Source organism: Agelaius phoeniceus, chromosome 26 (assembly GCF_051311805.1).
Source record: "Agelaius phoeniceus isolate bAgePho1 chromosome 26, bAgePho1.hap1, whole genome shotgun sequence".
NCBI classification, from domain to species: Eukaryota; Metazoa; Chordata; class Aves; order Passeriformes; family Icteridae; genus Agelaius; species Agelaius phoeniceus.
Genome location: NC_135290.1, coordinates 3,027,617 through 3,046,810, shown reverse-complemented (window position 1 = coordinate 3,046,810; position 19,194 = coordinate 3,027,617). Strand labels below are relative to the sequence as shown.

The 19,194-nt window shown below is 57.3% G+C and overlaps 3 protein-coding genes and 1 long non-coding RNA gene across 6 annotated transcripts; 3 read left to right on the top strand and 1 right to left on the bottom strand.

The window, feature by feature from the left end:
* Positions 1-86: 86 nt before the first annotated feature.
* On the top strand, positions 87-5,665 carry GSDMA (gasdermin A). 3 transcript variants are annotated; one of them, XM_077190915.1, is made up of 11 exons: positions 87-781; positions 884-989; positions 1,855-2,120; positions 2,284-2,479; positions 2,718-2,883; positions 2,956-3,049; positions 3,437-3,490; positions 3,719-3,873; positions 4,065-4,215; positions 4,918-4,991; positions 5,129-5,665. In XM_077190915.1, exons 3-11 carry the CDS (start codon positions 1,901-1,903, stop codon positions 5,387-5,389), a joined length of 1,371 nt encoding a protein of 456 aa, XP_077047030.1. In that variant the 5' UTR covers positions 87-781; positions 884-989; positions 1,855-1,900; the 3' UTR covers positions 5,390-5,665. The 3 variants fall into 3 exon arrangements, with proteins under 3 accessions (XP_077047030.1, XP_077047031.1, XP_054505691.2); XM_077190916.1 differs by lacking the exon at positions 884-989 and having other exon boundaries at positions 1,855-2,108; XM_054649716.2 differs by lacking the exon at positions 884-989.
* Positions 5,651-6,994, bottom strand: LOC129130994 (uncharacterized). The gene is made up of 3 exons (XR_008535595.2): positions 6,736-6,994; positions 5,860-5,940; positions 5,651-5,739 (listed from the first exon to the last, which is right to left on the bottom strand). It is a non-coding gene; the product is annotated as an uncharacterized LOC129130994 (long non-coding RNA).
* Positions 6,995-7,033: 39 nt separating this feature from the next.
* On the top strand, positions 7,034-13,534 carry PSMD3 (proteasome 26S subunit, non-ATPase 3). Its single transcript, XM_054649715.2, has 12 exons — positions 7,034-7,287; positions 8,088-8,278; positions 9,356-9,493; positions 9,645-9,781; positions 10,117-10,307; positions 10,474-10,577; positions 11,866-11,980; positions 12,194-12,313; positions 12,388-12,491; positions 12,703-12,858; positions 12,953-13,003; positions 13,088-13,534. Exons 1-12 carry the CDS (start codon positions 7,116-7,118, stop codon positions 13,163-13,165), a joined length of 1,557 nt encoding a protein of 518 aa, XP_054505690.1. The 5' UTR covers positions 7,034-7,115; the 3' UTR covers positions 13,166-13,534.
* Positions 13,535-15,827: 2,293 nt separating this feature from the next.
* On the top strand, positions 15,828-17,756 carry CSF3 (colony stimulating factor 3). The gene is made up of 5 exons (XM_054649879.2): positions 15,828-15,843; positions 16,240-16,409; positions 16,722-16,829; positions 16,958-17,104; positions 17,586-17,756. The coding sequence occupies exons 1-5, from the start codon at positions 15,828-15,830 to the stop codon at positions 17,754-17,756; spliced, it is 612 nt and encodes a 203-aa protein (XP_054505854.2).
* The last annotated feature ends 1,438 nt before the right edge of the window (positions 17,757-19,194 follow it).

Below are 19,194 nucleotides of genomic sequence, written 5' to 3'. Positions count from 1 at the left end.
AGTATTCTAAGAGAGACTAATAAAAGTGAAGTATTCAGGTAAAAAATTGTGCTTGAGTCCTGGAATCTTCTCATGGATGGCTTTTGCTGTCATACAAGCATGGCAATGTTCCCAGGAGACATGGAATGGCCTGGGTTGGAAGGCACCTTAAGGCTCATGGGCCATTCCCACCCCCTGCCATGGGCAGGGACACCTTCCACTAGCCCAGGTTGCTCCAAGGCACATCCAACCTGCCCTTGGACACTCCCAGGGATGGGGCAGCCACAGCTTCTCTGGGAAACCTGTTCTGGGGCCACACCACCCTCACAGAGAGGAATTTCTTGCCAATATCCCCTCCTGAGTCCATTTCTCCATCTGTCAAAGAACAGCAGCATTACTTGGCTCTGTAAAGCTGAATCCACAATGATGGAATGGTTTTGTCCTAAAGGAACCTTAAAGCCACTCAGTCCCACCTGCAGCCAGGAGCAGGGACACATTCCAGTGCAGTCTGGTCTGGGACACTTCCAGCAGTGGACTTACACCTCCTATATCTGTAGAAGTTCCAGGAAGCCACAGCCCCTTTAACAGACTCTGCTCAAGGAGTAAAAAGGAAGCGTTACGTAAGCAACGGCCGATTTGTGGAAGCGGAACGCGGGTGGTGAGGATGTAAAATTGCTGAAGTGACCTCACAGCCAGGAACAGCTCCTGATAAACTGCTGGGTACAGCCAGGGGTCTTCCAGCACAGACTGGGTCTGACACTGCTCCTGCCCAGGGGCTGCTTCAGGGAGCCCCGTTTGCAAGGTAAGAGAAATCAATTTACTCTTTGCTCTGGAGTTGTGGTGGTGCGAGCTTCCTGTCCAACTCACAGCTCCTGTACTTCGCAAACACTTCCACACCTCTGAGCACAAGGGAAGCCAGAGATTTTCTCCCCAGTCCTGCTGCTCTCCAGAGGCCACATCACCTCAGCAGCCCCACAGTCTGCTCTGTACACCCCCCACCCCACAAACAGGTAAGTGCATTATCCCAGAGCTTTGGGAAGGGGAGAAGGTTGGTGAGAGCTCTCTGTTAAGTGCTCTTATTCAGTTTTTCTTCTCTTCTTAGAAACCTTCAAGGGAATGAGACCTGCAAGGGCTACTAACCTTGAGCATACAAGGCTATTTGTCTTTGGAATGGTTTAAATTGAAACAGGGTAGCATTAGATGGGATATTGGCAAGAAATCCCTCTGAGGATGCTGAGGCCCCAGAACAGGGTGCCCAGATAAGCTGTGGCTGCCCCCTCCATGGACGTGTCTCTAACCAGGTTGGATGGGGTTTGGAGCAGCCTGGCAGACTGGAAAGTGTACCTGACCATGGCAGGGAAGTGAATGGGAGGAGCCCTAAGGTCCCTTCCCATCAATGCCAGTCTTAATTGCCCAATTTCCCCTCCCCAGCTCCTTCCCATAAAACACGAGAAAGTTGAAACTGAAACCTTTTGATAAAAACAAGCTGTCTCAGAAAAGAAACAGGGATTTCTTTCTGGCTCTGAAACACCAGTTCTCCCCTGCAGACCACCAAGGCCTGCCCAATGAGGCTGGGCTGGGTAGATGTCTCTCTGTTTTGGGGGACATTTGTCTCCAAAATCAGCACCCTGAGGGTCTGCCAGCTGTCACTGAAGGTTAACAGCAAAGGGGGACAAGGCCAAACAACCCACAGCTCCTGCTGCTTCCTCTCTAAAGACTCCCTGAAACAACCCTGTGAAACTTGTGTCCTTGGACAGTGAGGGGGGTTTTGAGTCATTATTTTGAAATCTTCTTAATCATTAAGTCACACTTTGTTACAATGTCCTCCTGTTATTTCAAGTAATTCAGCTTAGCTTGTGTTCCCTCTTTCCCAAGGCACAAATCCACCTTGCTTTGCTTCAAAACCTCAGCCACAGCCAGAATGTTTAAAAAACTCACCAAATTCATTGTAAATCAAATGGATCCATACAAAGAACTGGTCCCTGTCGAAAGCATCGCAGACAATGAGCACTTCAGGCCTCTCTATCTACTGAAAAAAAAAAGCAAACCAAAAACCATATTTCACCGAGCTCCCTACTACCAGAGGACAGGCTTCACACTGGATGATGTGCTGCTGCCTGGAGAAAATGGTAAAAGCATAGGTAAACCCAAAATTTATCAATATGAATTTATTAAATATCATAGATAATGGTTTTGAACCATTTGTGGCTGAACTCTACCATGTTCCAGCTTTCTTGTGTATGATTCACTGACAGTGCTGAGTCTGTGTAGTGCTGTTTAAGATAATGCATGGAATTATTTCAGAGTCCCTCCATCAAGAATGCAGCCAATTTACTCTCACAAAAGTCAGTGCTGACCAAGCTGATGGAGGTCTCAGCATTTCATTTGACCCTACAAATGTGGAGCTGAAAGGAGGTGCCTCCTTGTCTAAAGAGTTTTCCATTATGCCACAGAAGAAGAGCATATCACTGGAATCACTGGAGGCACTGAGAAGAGAAAGGTAAGCAATGAGAAAGGGATCAGACATGCTCCAGTCATCTCCCTCCAGCACACACCAGGTTAACAATGGGTTTTCAACAGCCAAAAACCAAGATTAAGAACTTAGGGCATGAACTTCCTCTAATGAGGCCAGGTTGGACAGGAAATGGAGTGACAAGTTCCCCCATACAGGCTCATCCCCCCAGATGCCTCAGCTGCTCCTGGTGCTCCAAACCCTTCCCATGCTTTTCCTCTTTTAGGGAAATCAACATGGATCATTCCTTCATCCAACAGCTCCAGAGAACAGACATCAAGCTCTGTGTGGTCACTGAAATCCTCGAGGCCTCAGAGGAGGCCGTCTACAAGGAATCCACCAAGGCAGATGGGGGCTTCAAGGCCAAATTTTATGCTTCACTCTGTGCACAGGTTTGGCTTCTCCCTCCTTGCTTCCCCAGCAGCTGCACCCAGGTGTTCTGACAGGTTGTTTTCTTTATCCAGAGCAACAGGGAGGACAAACAAAGCATAGTGATACCCAAGGGCTGCACGCTGGCCTTCAGGACCATCCCACTACACATCAGAGATGGAGCATGGGGTAAGCAACTTCCAGAAATGAGCAAGTTCTCCATCCCAGAAGAGGAAGAACATTTTATGAAGTACCACTTGCCCCCAGAGCTACCTTCAGCTTGTCTGCAGATAGGAAGAGATGGTGTGAGAGACAGAAATCACCTGGGGGAGCTCAGACAAACCATGCAAGTTCAAAGATGCTCTTTGGGGAGGGACCAGTAAAGAAAGGAAAGAAGGGAGCCTCAGATCCACATTTCAGGAGCTGCAGAGCCCCTGGTGATAAATGGCACAGAGAGCAGAGTTTTGGTGTTTCTTTTCCTTTCCTACTCAGAAGAGAAGAGCCAGGGAGGAGGCTGAGTGGGTGACCACCACTGGGGAGGCTGGTATAGAAAACTGTTGTTTTATCCTCTTTTAGATCTGGATTATTTCCCAGCAGAAGCTGTGAGAAAGCAAACTTATGTAGCTGATGGTAAGTAATGTATTTTACTGCTTCCACATGCACAACTTTTGGCTGCTTTGGGTAAGATGGAATTTCCCAGCATAAAACAAATCACCAGGAGAGATGTATTTGCCTCTTCCCTGAGACACCACAACTGCCCCAATTCCAGTTCACTTCAAATGAGTGTTCCAAACTCTAGGCTTAGAGCTGCCACTCCTAGAACTCAAGTGACAGATTTGGACTCATTCTGGTTTGCAGGTCCCTCAGCAGGAAAATTAGGACAAGTGATGACAGAAGTTCAATATTTCTGCCGAATTTTCCCCGAGTTGTCTCCTGACTTGCTGCTCATCACCTTAAACACCATCAAAGCTGTGATGAGAGACAAGAACCTCCTTCAAGAGCTCAGCCAGAAAGTAAGTGAAGCTTTTCTCACTGCCACAATTTATAACAGACACATCCACACCACTCCTCCTGTCCCACAAGTCACCTGCCCTGTGCCACAACTGCCCATCCAAAATTCCCTCTCTCAGCACATCTCCCTGCTCAGGACAAGCAGCAGCCTCTGCCCTCAAATCCTGACATTTCTTTTCCTTCTTCCTCACAGATGGAAGAAGTTACTGAGCAAAATGATGGTTATGAGCTGAGAACTGAGAGCCCAGACTTAAAGGAACTGTTCAGCATCTTACAGCAATCCCCAAGACATCATCTCCTTCTGCTGGCAGAAGGAATCACCTACGTCCTTGACGCTTTGCATGGTGAGGCTTTGGGGCTTCACGAGGGAAATCAAGGCAGGGATGACTCCCACTCCTGCCATTCCCTCCTGCCTTCCTTATACTCCTCCTCCTCCTCTTCAAGTGGAATCAACATCCAAGTCCCATGGAGGGGAGAGGAGAGGAGAGAAACCCCCTCTGCACCCATCCAGGGCTCCCTGCTCCCTCAAAGTTGCTTCCCCAACAACTCTGCTCTGCTGACCAGCAACAGGACCCAAGCAAATGGCTGGAGCTGTGTCTGGGACAGCTGGGTTGGATATCAGGGAAAGGTTCTTATCCCTGAGGGTGCTCAGGCACTGAACAGACTCCCCAGGGAATGTCACAGCCCCAAGGCTGACACAGCTCCAGCAGGGTTTGGACAAGGCTCTCAGCACAGAGTGGGATTGTTGGGGTGTCCTGTGCAGGGACAGGAGTTGGACATCAATTATCCTTCTAGATCCTTCCCAACTCCATATTCCATATTGGATATTGTGAGGAACAGCCAGATCACTCTCACAGTGAGCCTGCACAAAGCATTTCCATTAAAATATCCAAAGAATCTCAGACCAAAGCAGCATTTCCTACAAGAAATGATCACCCTTCCCATCCTCTTCACTCTTTCCCATCCTGCTCACCAGTCCTATCCCACCAGCAACCTCCATCACCTTGGTGGGAGGGTTTGGATCCAAACCCAGTTTATTTCTGCAGAGTTAACACAGGATCAGCTGCTGCTGCTGCTGGAATCCTTGGAAAGGAAGATTGTGTCCCAACAGCTGAACCTGGTGAGAACACACAGCACACTTGGCTCCTTTCAAGGGGAGGCAGGGGATATGTTAATTCTAGCAACATTTCCATAATGATGACACAATTGACAATTGATTGAAATTCTGATTTTGCTTTTTTTGTTGTCGCTGTGAAGGTTGAAAATCTCCTGAAACATGACCTGGATAAGGGGGAGGAGACTTTTCTTGTGGATGCCAATGTGCTCTTCTCACAGGAGGAGGAACAGATGTTAACCATTGCCCTGGTGGAGCTTAGTGGAGTGCAGCTCCAGGAAGATGGATCAGTTACCCCTAGGGATAAACCCTTTGAGGCCATGGCAGCCTTGTTTGTGGCCCTGTATGCCCTTAACTTCCTGAGTGGTTCCAGGTCCCTGGCCCTGCCCAGGGAACCCCTCTGAGGTCTTGTGAACTCTCTACTGACAAGCCAGTTTTCTCTCCCTATATCATCCTTGTTAATAATCAAGGCTGATTTGGCTGGCAAAAGGAAATTTAAGGCTAGAAAATTCATTATGGCTACTAAAGGTTGGGTATCAAAGTGGATTTGTTTTACTTACACCACCCTGGTCCCAGCACTGCCATCATCCCTGAGATGTTCAATGGACACATGGAGCACTTTAGAGCAAGCATACTCTCATTATCACTCTATAAATAAAGAGGACCTTTTTGATACACAATTGGATGTTCTCAAAGTCAATTTCTTAATCTTGTGTAGTTTTGGTTCCACAGCACATCTGGCAAGCTCAGGATGCTATATGAAAAATACAGGCACTTAGCCCTGGGGAGAAGTCAGGGGGGTCCCTCAGGCTGTGGAGCTCTGGGAGGGTCTCTGGAGGCCATGGGTGCCTGCAGCAAGGGCAGCATTGCTCACCTGTGTGTGGACTGACGGCTCTGGGAGCACCAGTGACCAGGCTCTGCCTTGCAACAGCTACGAGGGGAGCCCAGCTCCAACCTGGAACTGCCATGAAACCCTTTGGCTCCAGTCCCAGACCAGACCCCTCACAGCACCCCCAGCTTCAACCTGGCCCCTCATGAGACCCCTGCTCCCAGCCCCCTCCTCACTCACAGGATTCCCGATCCCAGCCCAGCCCCTCACAGGATCCCCAAGTCCACAAGGGACCCTTTGCAGGGTCCGCGGTCCCAGCCCAACCCCACATGGACCACAAGGGACCGCTCAGAGAATCCTCGATCCCATCGCGGCCCCTCATGGGACCCCTCACAGAATCCCCCATCCCAGCCCAACCCCTCACGGGACCCTTCACGGGATCCCCCCTCACACACAAGCCCATCACAGGACCCCCGACCCGGTCCCAGCCCGGCCCCTCATGGGACTCTTCACAGGACCCCCGACCCGGTCCCAGCTCGGCCCCTCACGGGACCCTCCACAGAATCCCCGATCCCAGCCCAGCCCCTCATTGGACCCTTCACGGGACCCCCGACCTGGTCCCAGCGCGGCCCCTCACGGGACCTTTCACGGGATGCCCTCTCACAGACCAGCCCCTCATGGGACCCTTCACGGGATGACCCCTCACAGACCAGCCCCTCACAGGACCTTTCACGGGATGCCCTCTCACAGACCAGCCCCCCATGGGACCCTTCACGGGATGACCCCTCACAGACCAGCCCCTCACGGGACCCTTCACGGGATGACCCCTCACAGACCAGCCCCTCACAGGACCTTTCACAGACCAGCCCCTCACAGGACCCTTCACGGGATGCCCCCTCACAGACAAGCCCCTCACGGGACCTCAGCGAAGACTCGCCCGCGCCCCCAAAAGGCGGGAACAGCTCAGCACCCGACGGAAACGCCCGAAAGCTCTACGGAGATTCCCGAAGGAGAGCGGCGAAAGAAGCCGATCGATACCGGAACCTTCCGAGAGGGCTCGGCAATAACGCCCGAAAATACAGGCGAAAATCTACGAGCGAGACGGAAACACCCGAGAGCATCACGAAACTCCACGAGCGGGCGCTACGGAACTCTCCGAGCGGTGCCTGAGCTATCCGAAAGCGCGACGGAACAACCCGAGCGCGAGCGGAAACGGCCGAGCGAAAGGCGGAAGGAGACGATCGTGTGTCGCTCGTCGCTCGGCTGGTCGCGCCTGGCGGCCCGTTGTGCAGTGTCACGCCATGAAGCAGGACGGCGCGTCCCGCCGCCGCGGCGACAAGGCCAAGGCACCCCCGGAGGGACCCCCGCCCGCACCCCCCGACGTCGAGATGCACGAGGAGGCGGCGCCGGTGGCCCCCGAGGCGGCCGGAGAGCGGCAGCCGCAGCGGGAGCTGGACGCGATCACGCTGGAGGGTGAGGGGGGGGTGTTGTTGTAATGGGGGTGTCTGTGGGGATGAGGGGGGGACTGAGGGGGGTTGGGGCCTGGCACAGATCAGGGGAAGCCCTGAGAGGGGGTGTTGGAGGAGGGGGACTGGGGGGAGGTACAGGAAGCCCTAAGGGGGTTGGGGAGGGAGTCAGGGTGGGGAGGGAGGGGTGGGAAAGGGTCTGGGAAGGTGATGGAGGAGGGGAATGGTGGGATCAGTGGTGGGGGCTCTGAGGGAAAGAGAAATGTGAGTTTAGGGTAGGGGACACTTTGGGGAAGGGGAAATGGGGGGCACCGTGTGGGAAAGGGAGAGAGGAAGTGTGTTTGGGGGGGGTGTCAGTATAGGGAAAGGGATTTAGGGAGGGAAATGGAGATGGGAGCTGTGCGGGAGACACTGGAGAAGGGTGTTTGGGGCAGTGTGTGAGGGAAAGGAAGGGGGAGGTTGGTTTTGGGGTCACTGGAGAATGGGGGATGGAATTGTGTTTTGGGGGCATCACTGTAGAAGGGAATTGGGGTGGCTCTGTGAGGGTGTGTTTGGGGACAGACTGTGAGGGACAGGGGGGCTGCTGTGGGGGGACAGAGAGAGGCAAGGAGGAAGAAAACTGCAAGGGCCTCACCACCCCCCTGCTCCAAACAGGGCCAGCCCTGAGAGCAGGGCAGGTCACTGGGGACACCAAGGGCAGAGGCACCTCAGAACAGCAGGACAGGGCAAGGGGGCAGCCCTGGCTTTGCTCAGGGGTGCTGCTGGCAGAGGGTTTGGGCTGAGGGGTGTCCGTGTGTGCCCCCACAGACATCAAGGAGCACGTGAAGCAGCTGGAGAAGGCGGTGTCGGGGAAGGAGCCGCGCTACGTCCTGAGGGCCCTGCGGGCTTTGCCCTCCACCTCCCGCCGCCTCAACCCCAACGTGCTGCACAAGGCCATCCACGGCTTCTTCACCTCCAACTGCACTGTCAGGGACTTCCTGCTGGGATTCCTGGAGGAGGTAGGCACACCTGCTGCCCTCACCCCTGCCCTGCTCTGGTGACACCCCCCTACCCCCTGTGGCAGCAGCTCTCTGGCCACAGAGAGCAACCGAGGACTTCCCCAGGCATTTTCCTGTGGGAAAATCAGAGAAAAGAATGAGAAACAATTCTTATCTCCACTTGCTGCACCTGTTGTTGTGCACATGTGGAATGTGTTATGGAGATTATTTACCAAGGGGGGATTTCTTGATTAGACTGGTGGTGGTGTTTAAAGAGACTGACCAGTTAAGTCAAAGCTGTATCAGACTGTCTGTAAAGGTGATGAGCTTCTTAATGAGTATAGTATAATCTAGTAGAATAAAACAATTGATCAGCATTCTGCAATCACAGAGTCAATGCTAATTATTACCCAGCTGGGAGCCTGCAACAACACTGCCCCAGCACAGGAAGGATGTGGAGGTGTAGGAGTGAATCCAGAGGATAATCAAAGGGATGGGGCAGCTCAGCTGTGAGAAAGAACAGGGAAAATTGGGATTGTTCAGCCTGAAGAAGAGAAGGTTTAGGGGTGACCTAATTGAGGCCTCCCAGTATCTGAAGAAGCAACAGGAAAGATGGAGAGGGAATATTTACAAGGGCTTGGAGTGACAGGACAAGGGGGAATGGCTTGCTACTGACAGAGGGCAGGATCAGATGGGATATTGGCCAGAAATTCTTCCCTGTGAGGGCAGTGAAGCACCAGAATGGATTTCTCAGGAAAGTTGTGGTTGCCCCATCCCTGGAAGTGTCCATGGCTGGGTTGGACAAGGCTTGGAGCAACCTCATTTAGTGGAAGGTGTCCTTACCCATGGCAGGGTAGGGATGAACTTGAAGGCCCCTCCAACCCAAAAAAGCCTGGAATTCCATGATTCTTTCCCTCTCCAAGGAGCCTCTGGAGTAGGGCAGTGGGGTTTGGGGACACTGGGGACGAGCAGCCCCTCTGCTCAGACACACCTGTGAGCAGGGACAGATCCTTGCAGTCCTGGGCTGGCCGCTGTCACACCTGGAGCAGAGCTGTCTCCACACAGGGACAGTGATCCCGAATTTCTCTCTCCCCTCAGTCCATGGACACAGAAGCTGAGCTGCAGTTCCGCCCACGGACAGGAAAAGCAGCCTCAGCCCCTCTCCTGCCAGAGGTGGAGGCTTACCTGCAGCTGCTGCTCGTCATCTACCTGATGAACAGCAAGAGGTACCCCGAGGTGAGACCCTGAGCTGCCCCCTCAGCATCCCCTGCCTCTGCCCCATGCTGTCCCTCATCCCAGCAGTGTTTGCTTGTTCCCCACAGCCCGGGTGGTCTCTGCCCCTCCTGGGATCAGTCCCCCTGCTCTGACCTCCCTTGCTGTCCCTCAGGCTCAGAAGGTGTCCGATGATCTGATGCAGAAGATCAGCTCCCAGAACCGCCGGGCCCTGGACCTGGTGGTGGCCAAGTGCTACTATTACCACTCCCGCATCTACGAATTCCTCAACAAACTCGACGTGGTCCGCAGGTGGGATGGCTGTCCCTGAGCTTGATCCCCCTGTTTTCCTCCCTCTTCCTATGGGAGGAGATCCCAAACTAAACTCCAGGGCCCTCCGTGCCCTCTCCCCCCACAGACCCCCTTTGATAAATCCCTGCATGTCTGTACTGTGGGAGAGGACACAGGGGGTTCCCTGGGCCCACACCCCCTGACTTGTGGTGGGATCCCCTCCCCAATAAAACATCCTTAACAGGATCCCTGCGCTTGTTCCCCCTGGTTTTCCTCTTCTTCCTGTGGGGGGCTGTCCCTGAGCTTGATCCCCCTGTTTTCCTCCCTCTTCCCTGACTCCCTGTCCCACCCCTCAGCTTCCTGCACGCCCGGCTCCGCACGGCCACGCTGCGCCATGATGCCGACGGCCAGGCCACGCTCCTGAACCTGCTCCTGAGGAATTACCTCCACTACAACCTCTACGACCAGGCTGAAAAACTCGTCTCCAAATCCGTGTTCCCCGAGCAGGCCAACAACAACGAGTGGGCTCGGTACCTGTACTACACAGGTGAGCGAGGCTCGGTGCCTGCCCTTCCTCCCGGCACCTCCGGTTCCTCAGAGAACCCCTTTGATCAGCTGGAGGTGGGGCTTCCAGGCAGGATTTGGAGCCCCATCCGTGTAGGTCAGGTTGGATTCACTGGGTGGCTTTCCCCACCCGCCCCGTGTGGGCGCAGGGCGGATCAAGGCCATCCAGCTGGAGTACTCGGAGGCGCGGCGCACCATGACCAACGCCCTGCGCAAGGCCCCGCAGCACACGGCCGTGGGCTTCAAGCAGACGGTGAGTGAGGAGGGGGCAGGAGCCCCCTGGCTTGGGGCTGGGACCCCTCGGGGCTGGGATCTCACAGGGCTTGGATGTGGGACCTTTTGGGATGTCAAGCACCATGAAATTTGGGTTGGGAACTCTTAAGGTTTGGGACCTTCTGGGAGGTCAGGCACCATGGAATTTGGTTTGGGAACTCCCAGGTTTGGGATCTCACAGGGCTTGGATGTGGGACCTTTTGGGATGTCAGGCGCCATGGAATTTGGTTTGGGAACTCCCAGGTTTGGGATCTCACAGGGCTTGTATGTGGGACCTTTTGGGATGTCAGGCCCCATGGAATTTGGGTTGAGAACTCCCAGGTTTGAGAACTCCCAGGTCTGGGACTCCTCAGGGTTGGGATCTCACAGGGCTTGGATGTGGGACCTTCTGGGATGTCAGGCCCCATGGAATTTGGGTTGAGAACTCCCAGGTTTGAGAACTCCCAGGTCTGGGACTCCTCAGGGTTGGGATCTCACAGGGCTTGGATGTGGGACCTTCTGGGATGTCAGGTGCCATGGAATTTGGTTTGGGAATTCCAAGGTTTGGGACCTTTTGGGATGTCAGGCACCATGGAATTTGGGTTGGGAACTCTTAAGGTTTGGGACCTTCTGGGATGTCAGGCACCATGGAATTTGGTTTATGAACTCCAAGGTTTGGGACCTTCTGGGATGTCAGGCACCATGGAATTTGGTTTATGAACTCCAAGGTTTGGGACCTTCTGGGATGTCAGGCACCATGGAATTTGGTTTATGAACTCCAAGGTTTGGGACCTTCTGGGATGTCAGGCGCCATGGAATTTGGTTTGGGAACTCCAAGGTTTGGGACTCCTCAGGGTTGGGATCTCACAGGGCTTGGATGTGGGACCTTCTGGGATGTCAGGCCCCATGGAGTTTAGTTTGGGATCTCCCAGGTTTGGGACCTCCTTGGATGTCAGGTCCCCTGGGATTTGGGACTTCCCAGGCTCAGGTCCAGGGTTGGGCTCCACAGGGATGGTTCTGAGACCTCCCAGGCTTGGCACCTTTCAGGATGAGATCTGGGACCCCCCAGGGTTGGGCTCTGCAGGGATGACAGGTGCAGGAACTCCTAGGTTTGGAACTTCCCAGGGACAAATCTGGGACCTTCCAGGCCCCACAGGGACAGGAACAGGTTTGGGATCTCCTGGAGTCTTGTGCCCCGCGGGGATGGGTGCAAGACCTCTTGGAATGCACAGGGACAGGGATGGTTTCAGGCTCCATGGGGACTCACTCAGAGTCCTGCTCTGCCCCAGGTGCACAAGCTGCTCATCGTGGTGGAGCTGCTCCTCGGGGAGATCCCGGACAGGCTCCAGTTCCGGCAGCCCTCGCTCAAGCGCTCGCTCATGCCCTACTTCCTGCTGACCCAGGGTATGGCTGCCCACCCCTGCCTGCCTGTCCTTCCTGCAATGTCATACAATCATGGAATATCCTCAGTGGGAAGGGACCCAGTGGGAATTCTCTCCCTTGGTGGGAGTTGGATGCAGATGCCCCTTGGGAAGGAGGAGAAGGAGGAAGCCAGCCAGCCCTGACTCGCTTTCCCCAGCCTTTCTCCTTCCCCCATTCCCACCTTCTTCCCTCCAGCCGTCAGGACAGGGAACCTGGCCAAGTTCAACCAAGTCCTTGACCAGTTTGGGGACAAGTTCCAGGCCGATGGCACCTACACCCTGATCATTCGGCTGAGGCACAACGTCATCAAGACAGGTAGGAGGGTGTTTGGGGACCCCCAGCAGGCTGGGCAGGCCTGAGGGGCTGCATCCCCTTCCCTTCTCCTGCAGGTGTCCGCATGATCAGCCTCTCCTACTCCCGCATCTCCCTGGCTGACATTGCCCAGAAGCTGCAGCTGGACAGCCCCGAGGACGCCGAGTTCATCGTTGCCAAGGTACCAGCACAGGGAATCCCATCCCTGTGGGACCCCTGGGTGCCCACAGCCTCCCATCCTGCCCCATTCCCCCACACCCCTCCCTGCAGCACCGCTGGGTTTGGGTTGAGGCTCCTCTAGGGAGAACTGGGGGATGCTCAGGGCGCCACGTGCCCGCTCTGTGTGAGCCCTTGGGGACACCCTGTGCCCTGCCCTGTGCCCGGGCTCGCAGGCCATCCGGGACGGCGTGATCGAGGCCAGCATCAACCACGAGAAGGGCTACGTGCAGTCCAAGGAGATGATCGACATCTACTCCACGCGGGAGCCCCAGCTGGCCTTCCACCAGCGCATCTCCTTCTGCCTCGACATCCACAACATGTCGGTGAAGGTGAGCACAGCCTGTCCCCAGGTCCCTGATGGGGACAGCAGGACGTGGCTCAGGGCTGGCTCAGCTCTGAGCTACTCCTCCTCTTTTTCTCCAGGCCATGAGGTTCCCACCCAAATCTTACAACAAGGACTTGGAATCTGCAGAGGTGAGATCTCTGCAGCCACCACGGCCACGGGAAGAATGTGGCTCCTGTCCCCACCTGCCACCAACCTCGGCCTTTGCTTTCCAGGAGCGCCGGGAGCGTGAGCAGCAGGACCTGGAGTTTGCCAAGGAGATGGCAGAGGACGATGACGACGGTTTCCCGTGACCCTGGGCCCTGGCTGTGCTTTTTTATTTGTCCCTTGGACAGATGGTGGCTGAACAGGGCCCTCCGTCCCCCACAGACCCCCTTTTATAAATCCCTGCATGTCTGTACTGTGGGAGGGGACACAGGGGGTTCCCTGGGCCCACACCCCCTGACCACCTGCACTTGTGGTGGGACCCCCTCCCCAATAAAACATCCTTAAAAGGATCCCTGTGGTGACATCGGAGCCGATGCTGGGGGGCAGCGGGGGGAGCGGGGCTGGAGGGAGCAGGAGTGGGGTCTCCACTGGTGCCCTCCCAGCTCCCACAATGGGGTCAAACTTTGTTAAACTTCAATTATGACTTTTAAAATAAAAGATGGAAAAACACCAGCCATGGTGGCTCCTGCTGTGGGTTTGTTGGGATGGGGAAGGGGCATGGGGCTGGTTTGGGGTCTCTGCTCTCTCTCCCTGGGGCTAGGCACCAGAGATGGGACTGGATCGGGGTCAGGCCATCCTGGAGCTTTGTCTCAGTGGTGCTGGGAGTGGCCTCCAGGATGGTATCCCAGGAGGATTCCATTGGGAAAGGCACAGAGCCCGCTTTGTGCCCCACCAGCCCTGGGGGTTGATGGGGACAGGGACCATACAGCCACTCCAGGTGGGTCCCATCAGCATCATCAGGGATGAGTTCTCTGAGAAAATCTGGGAATCTCCCAGCCCCGCCCAGGCCGGGAGTGCAGCCAGGGCTGCAGGTCAAGAGCGGGGCTGTCCCAGCCCATTCCCGCTCTGGGGCTTTCTGGGGGACACCAGGGAAGGCAAGAGCTCAGCCAGGGGGGGCTGGGGCTGGCACTGGGACACAGGGACATCCCAGGAGCACTTGACAGATGTCAGGAAGGGGCTGAGGGTGAAGAGGAAGGGTGGCCACGAGGCTGAAACAGAGCAGGATGGGTTCTTGGAACAGTCCCTGGACCGAGAAGCTCCAGCCCCATGGTTGGGGGGGTTGCTGGGCCACCTCCTTCCCCCATCCCCCAACACCCCCAGTTTCGGATTTGAAACCACTTCCTTCCTTGGAAAGCTGACAGGGCCTTTGGGCACTGATTCAACCCCCCCACGCCCCCAGCACAATTCCTGAAAGCACCATCCTGCTGAGAGGGCAGATCCTCACCCTCCGTGCTGGTCCCGTGAGTGCCCAGACTGAGGGGACCACACTGAGCCCCTCAATGGCCACCAGGGTGGGGACAGGCACAGCTGGAGTGGCTGTTTCTCCCAAAAATCCCATGAACGTTCTCTGCTGGCAAGGTCCTTTCACACACCCAGAGGGCAGAACGTTTAGTGCTGCCAGGTTCGAAGGGAGGTCAGCAGTAATTTTTAGAGTTCACACCTGGCTGTGCCAGGAAGGCTCTGCTTGGTACTCATGGATTGGCTGCAGCTGATGGGGGTTTATTTCCCAGCTGAAGGCAGAAACTTCCAGGACTTCCAGCTTCTGGGACTGGTGCTGTACCCCACAAACTGTACCCCACAAATTACCCCGCTGGGTGTGTGGCCTATCCCAGTGCCTGCCAACATCTACAACTTGCAGAGACCGGGTTCCCTGTCCCCATCCCTTTCCCCATTCCTGTCCCTGTCCCCACACCCCCCAGGAGGGCAGCGATGGGACCCAGCCAGGGGTCAGGGGTGCAGAATGAACCTCCCCAGCCCAATCCTGCCCTGGGCTCACCCTGGCCGGGGCTGTGAGGGGAGCGGGTTCCTCCCGTGCCCCGGGCGGCCCGTGCCGGGCAGGAGCCGGCCAGCTGGCACCCGGCCAGCAGATCCTGGAAGGACTTGCGGGAACCGGCACGAGCCAAAATTCCCTCGTCAACGCAACGGGACCGTCAGCAGCCAGCCCGTGCCCAGGGCTGCCCTGGAAGCCTCTTCCCCGCAGGGGCAGAGGGGGGGCTTGGCCCCTCGCGGGTGGGGTCAGCCCGATGGGGCCGGTGCTTGGTGCTGCACTGGGCACAACCCGGCCCCACAGTGCCCAGCAGGGCAGGATCTGGCCCCGTGGTGCTGCCCCCGGGAGCCACAGCCCTGGGCACCTGCCTGGACCGCGTCTCACCTTGGCCACCTCCAGCTGGTGCCGCCACCGTGAAGGTCACACCACCAGCACCCACCCTGATGTGTGGGGCAGCTGCCAGGGGGTGCTGCCCACGTGGGCCGGGGATAGGGACAACCCCAGAGTGACAGCAGCAGCGAGAAGCCACCATCCCCTTGGCCGGCCGCCTGCGAGTGACCCTGTAAGTGACCCCGCACATGACCCTGCTGTGCTGGGCACTGCCCCACCTGGCCAGCGTGGTGGGAGCCCGGCGAGCAGGTTAATGAGTCACCGAGGCACCTCCTGCCCTGTCCCGGCACCTGCCCCGCTGCCTGGGCTCCACCGGGGCTGCAGCCACACCGAGGGGCACCGCTGCCCACCGGGCCCGGGAAAGCCCCAGGCTGTGGCCACGGCCGAGCACCCGGTCCGGGAGATTTGCATGCTGTGATTAAGGCAGTGAAGCAATCGCGCTGTTGCCTCATCGGTGAGAATCCCCGAGGCCCGTGCGCTATAAATGCCACCCGATCAATGAGCACAGCCGGGCAGGAGCGAGAGGAGCTGGGCCGGGCTGGGCAGGGCCGCGCTGCACAGAGGAGGAGACACCGAGCCGGGCACCCACCATGTGCTTCCTCACCCGTGAGTAGCCATGCAGCACCCCCATCTCCCATTGCTCCCATTGCACCCGCTTCCCCTGCTGCTCCTATTACACCCAAACCACCCCTAAAACCCACTTTGCCCATAGGACCCACTGCCCCCAAACCACAGCACCCACTGCTCCCACTGCCCCCACTGCCCCCAGAGCACCCCTAAACCCACACTACCTGTAGCACCTGCTGCACCCACACATCCAGAGCCCCCTGCTGCTGCCCTTGGCACTGGGAGCACTGGTCCCTCTCCCCTTTTGGGATCTCTGCCCTGTCCCCAGGCCACGCTGCTGCTGCCACCATCCCCAGGGTGGTCCTGGCTGCTGAGCCCATCCCAGCTGTGGGGTTGAGGCTCCGTGGGGTGGGTGCTGACCTGCTGTCTCCACAGGTGGGCTGGCACTGCTGCTGGCTGTGCTGCTGTGGGCACCGTGGTGGGCACTGCATGGGGCACCACTGACTGAGCTCTCAGGGGACCAGGACTTCCAGCTCTTCCTGCAGAGGAACCTCGAGTTCACCCGCAAGATCCGCGGGGACGCGGCTGCGCTGCAGCGCCTGGTGGTGAGTCCCACACGCTGCCGAGGGGGGATGGCAGCCACTGCGAGGTCACAGATAAGGTGACCCCCTCCCTGCCCTTATCAGCACTGCAGGGCCAGGAGCCAGCAGTGTCCCCTGCACTGCCCAAGGCTCAGCCCTGGGTGTTGGGGCACCCACCGGGGACATGTGGTGACCCTCCGGGCTACACAACAGCCACACCCCCGTCCCCACGGCACCGGGTCCACTCCAGGGTCCCACAGCCCAGGGATGGGATGCTGGGGGTGCTGGGTGTGTCAGGGTCCTCTGGTATCCTCACTCTGTCCCCTTTGTCCACAGTGTGACACCCTCCAGCTGTGCAAGGAGGACGAGCTGCTGCTGGTGCGGCAGGACCTGGACATCGCCCAGGCGCCGCTGGAGCAGTGTCACAGGCGCACCTTCCAGGCAGTGAGTGCGGGCAGCCCACCCCTGCCATGAGCTGCTCGGCTCTGTCACGGCTCAGGCCACCCCAGAGCCTCCGTGTCTTGGTGGCCAGGCCATGGCCAGCCCCACTGACCACACCATGCCCACCACAGGAGACCTGCTTCAGCCAGATCCGTGCCGGCCTCCGCGTCTACCACGGCTCTCTGGCCACCATCCGGGCCCTGCTGCCCGGGCACGCTGGGCTGGTGGACACCCTGCAGCTGGATATGGCCAACCTGTCCTCCAACATCCAGCAGCAGGTGAGGGGGCAAAGGGGGAGCTTTGTGGGGGGGACAGGTGGGTAAAGCAGGGGCTGCATCCCAAAGGAGGGGTGGGCACGGTGGGGGCTGCATCCACAGGGATGGGTGGGAATGGTGGGGGCTCTATCCCAAGAGATGGATGGGCATGGCAGGGGCTGCATTCACATGACAGGGGCTGCATCCACAGGGATGGGTGGGAATGGTGGGGGCTGTATCCCAAGAGATGGATGGGCATGGCAGGGGCTGCATCCACAGGGATGAGTGGGCACGGTGGGAGCTGTATCCCAAGAGATGGGTGGGCATGGTGGGAGCTGCATTCACAAGGTTGGGTGGGCATGGTGGGAGCTGCATTCACATGGCAGGGGTTGTATTCACAGGGTTGGGTGGGCACGGTGGGGGCTGCATGCCCAGGAGGGGCACACTGGGGCAGGGGGGCATCTCCAGGCCTGGAGCTGATGCCTCTGCCTCTGCCTGGCTGCAGATGGAAGACCTGGGCCTGGCCACGGTGACGTACCCCACAGAGCACCAGGACCCCGTCCCCACCTTCTCCTCCCAATTCCACCACCAAGTCGGCGGCTTCTTCATCCTGGCCAACTTCCAGCGGTTCCTGGAGACGGCGTACCGGGCACTGCGGCACCTCGCCAGCCTCTGACCCCTGCTCGTGGATGTCCCACCTGAGGGACATCCCGGGAGCACCCCCTTTCCTGCTTATTTAATATTTATGGCTATTTAATATTTATCTGTCTGGGGATGCTCCCCCTGCCAAGGGATCCCGTGGTGGATCCATGCACAGGTCCCTGTGCAGCATCACCCTTGTTTAATATTTAAACACAAGCGTATCTCTGCTACGAGGTTCTGGAGCTGGGCTGAGCCCCCACAGCTGCTGCTGGCACTGCCTGTGCCTCAGTTTCCCCCTGGCTTGCACTGCTGGGGCTGCTGCATCATCCCACTGGAAAACATCCCAGGATGAGAATGCTCCAGAGCAGCATCTCCCTGTCTGGGCTGCAGCCTGCAGGGACACATCTGATGGGTGTTATTTCTAGTAATTAATATTTATTAGCCATTAGGGAGGGAGGGGAGGGAAGATGGAAGAACCATAGGGGTGCAGCAGCCTCACCAGGATGAGGCTTTTCTGGGGAGCCCCAGCACTTTGGGGAGCTGCATCTCTGCTCTGTCCCCCTTCCCTGCTAAACTCAGAGTACTGATTGCAGTTTAACTTATTTGTGCCCATCCCTGACCGGAAGGAGCCACTTGGACACATTCCCACCCTCCTGAGCCTGACGCAGCCCCAGTCCCGTGGTTGTGTGGGAGCTCTGGGCGTGGGGGGTTTTGTACTGTATTTATTGCTGCAGCTGGGTGAGCCCCAAGAAACACCCGCTTTTTTCTATGTGATAAAAATGGAAATAAACTCTATTTTTGCACTCTCTCTCTCTCTCTGTTCCGCTGTCTCCTGCTTGCATGGGAGGGAGGCAGAGTGGCCAGGCTGTGGGGACACAGGGACAGAGACAGGAGGGATGAGGGAATGGAACTTTGGGGCGAGGCTGCAGCTGCTGGTGTCAGCTCAGAAAGATGAAATGCAGCCCCCCCAGTGCCCCCACCCCACGGCCTGAGCCCGTGCTGTGGGATGGCCACTTCCTCCCACACCCGTAGGGCTGCTTGGGCAAGAGCCGATTCCTAGAAAGCTCCGGAAGCCGCCCGCGCCCGCCGAGGGCACCAGCACCGTGCCCAGAGCTGGTTTGTGGGCTCATCCTGGGGCTGGTGGCACTGGGGGTCCCCAGCCACCCTTGTGCTGCTGCTGTGACACAGAGAATCTGCCCAGGGATGTGCCAGGAGCCCTCCCAGTGCCCAGGGATGTGCCACGGTGGGAGGAGGCTTTCAGCAGTGAGGAAGGCAGAGTGGATGGGCAAAAGGGGCACCCCCAACGTGGATGAGTAATGTCAGAGAGCCCTGGGCATCTCCCCTGCCCTAGAAAGCCCCTAAGGGCACCCCCAGCCTCTCCCCAGTGGGTGTTTGCCCACCCTGGGCTGTCCCAGCTTCACCAGCCCCATTTCCTGCCTCTGGGCCCACGCTCACATCCCATGACCAGCAGC

Excerpts from the sequence above, each read along its gene's own strand:
- GSDMA (XM_054649716.2), top strand. The coding sequence starts at position 1,901 with ATGTTTAAAAAACTCACCAAATTCATTGTAAATCAAATGGATCCATAC. Across the intron at positions 2,884-2,955 it reads ATGCTTCACTCTGTGCACAG|AGCAACAGGGAGGACAAACA; the intron begins GTTTGGCTTCTC and ends TTCTTTATCCAG. Across the intron at positions 4,216-4,917 it reads CGTCCTTGACGCTTTGCATG|AGTTAACACAGGATCAGCTG; the intron begins GTGAGGCTTTGG and ends TTATTTCTGCAG.
- PSMD3 (XM_054649715.2), top strand. The coding sequence starts at position 7,116 with ATGAAGCAGGACGGCGCGTCCCGCCGCCGCGGCGACAAGGCCAAGGCA. Across the intron at positions 12,492-12,702 it reads CCGAGTTCATCGTTGCCAAG|GCCATCCGGGACGGCGTGAT; the intron begins GTACCAGCACAG and ends CCGGGCTCGCAG. Across the intron at positions 13,004-13,087 it reads AGGACTTGGAATCTGCAGAG|GAGCGCCGGGAGCGTGAGCA; the intron begins GTGAGATCTCTG and ends TTTGCTTTCCAG.
- CSF3 (XM_054649879.2), top strand. Across the intron at positions 16,410-16,721 it reads CTGCGCTGCAGCGCCTGGTG|TGTGACACCCTCCAGCTGTG; the intron begins GTGAGTCCCACA and ends CTTTGTCCACAG. Across the intron at positions 17,105-17,585 it reads CCTCCAACATCCAGCAGCAG|ATGGAAGACCTGGGCCTGGC; the intron begins GTGAGGGGGCAA and ends GCCTGGCTGCAG.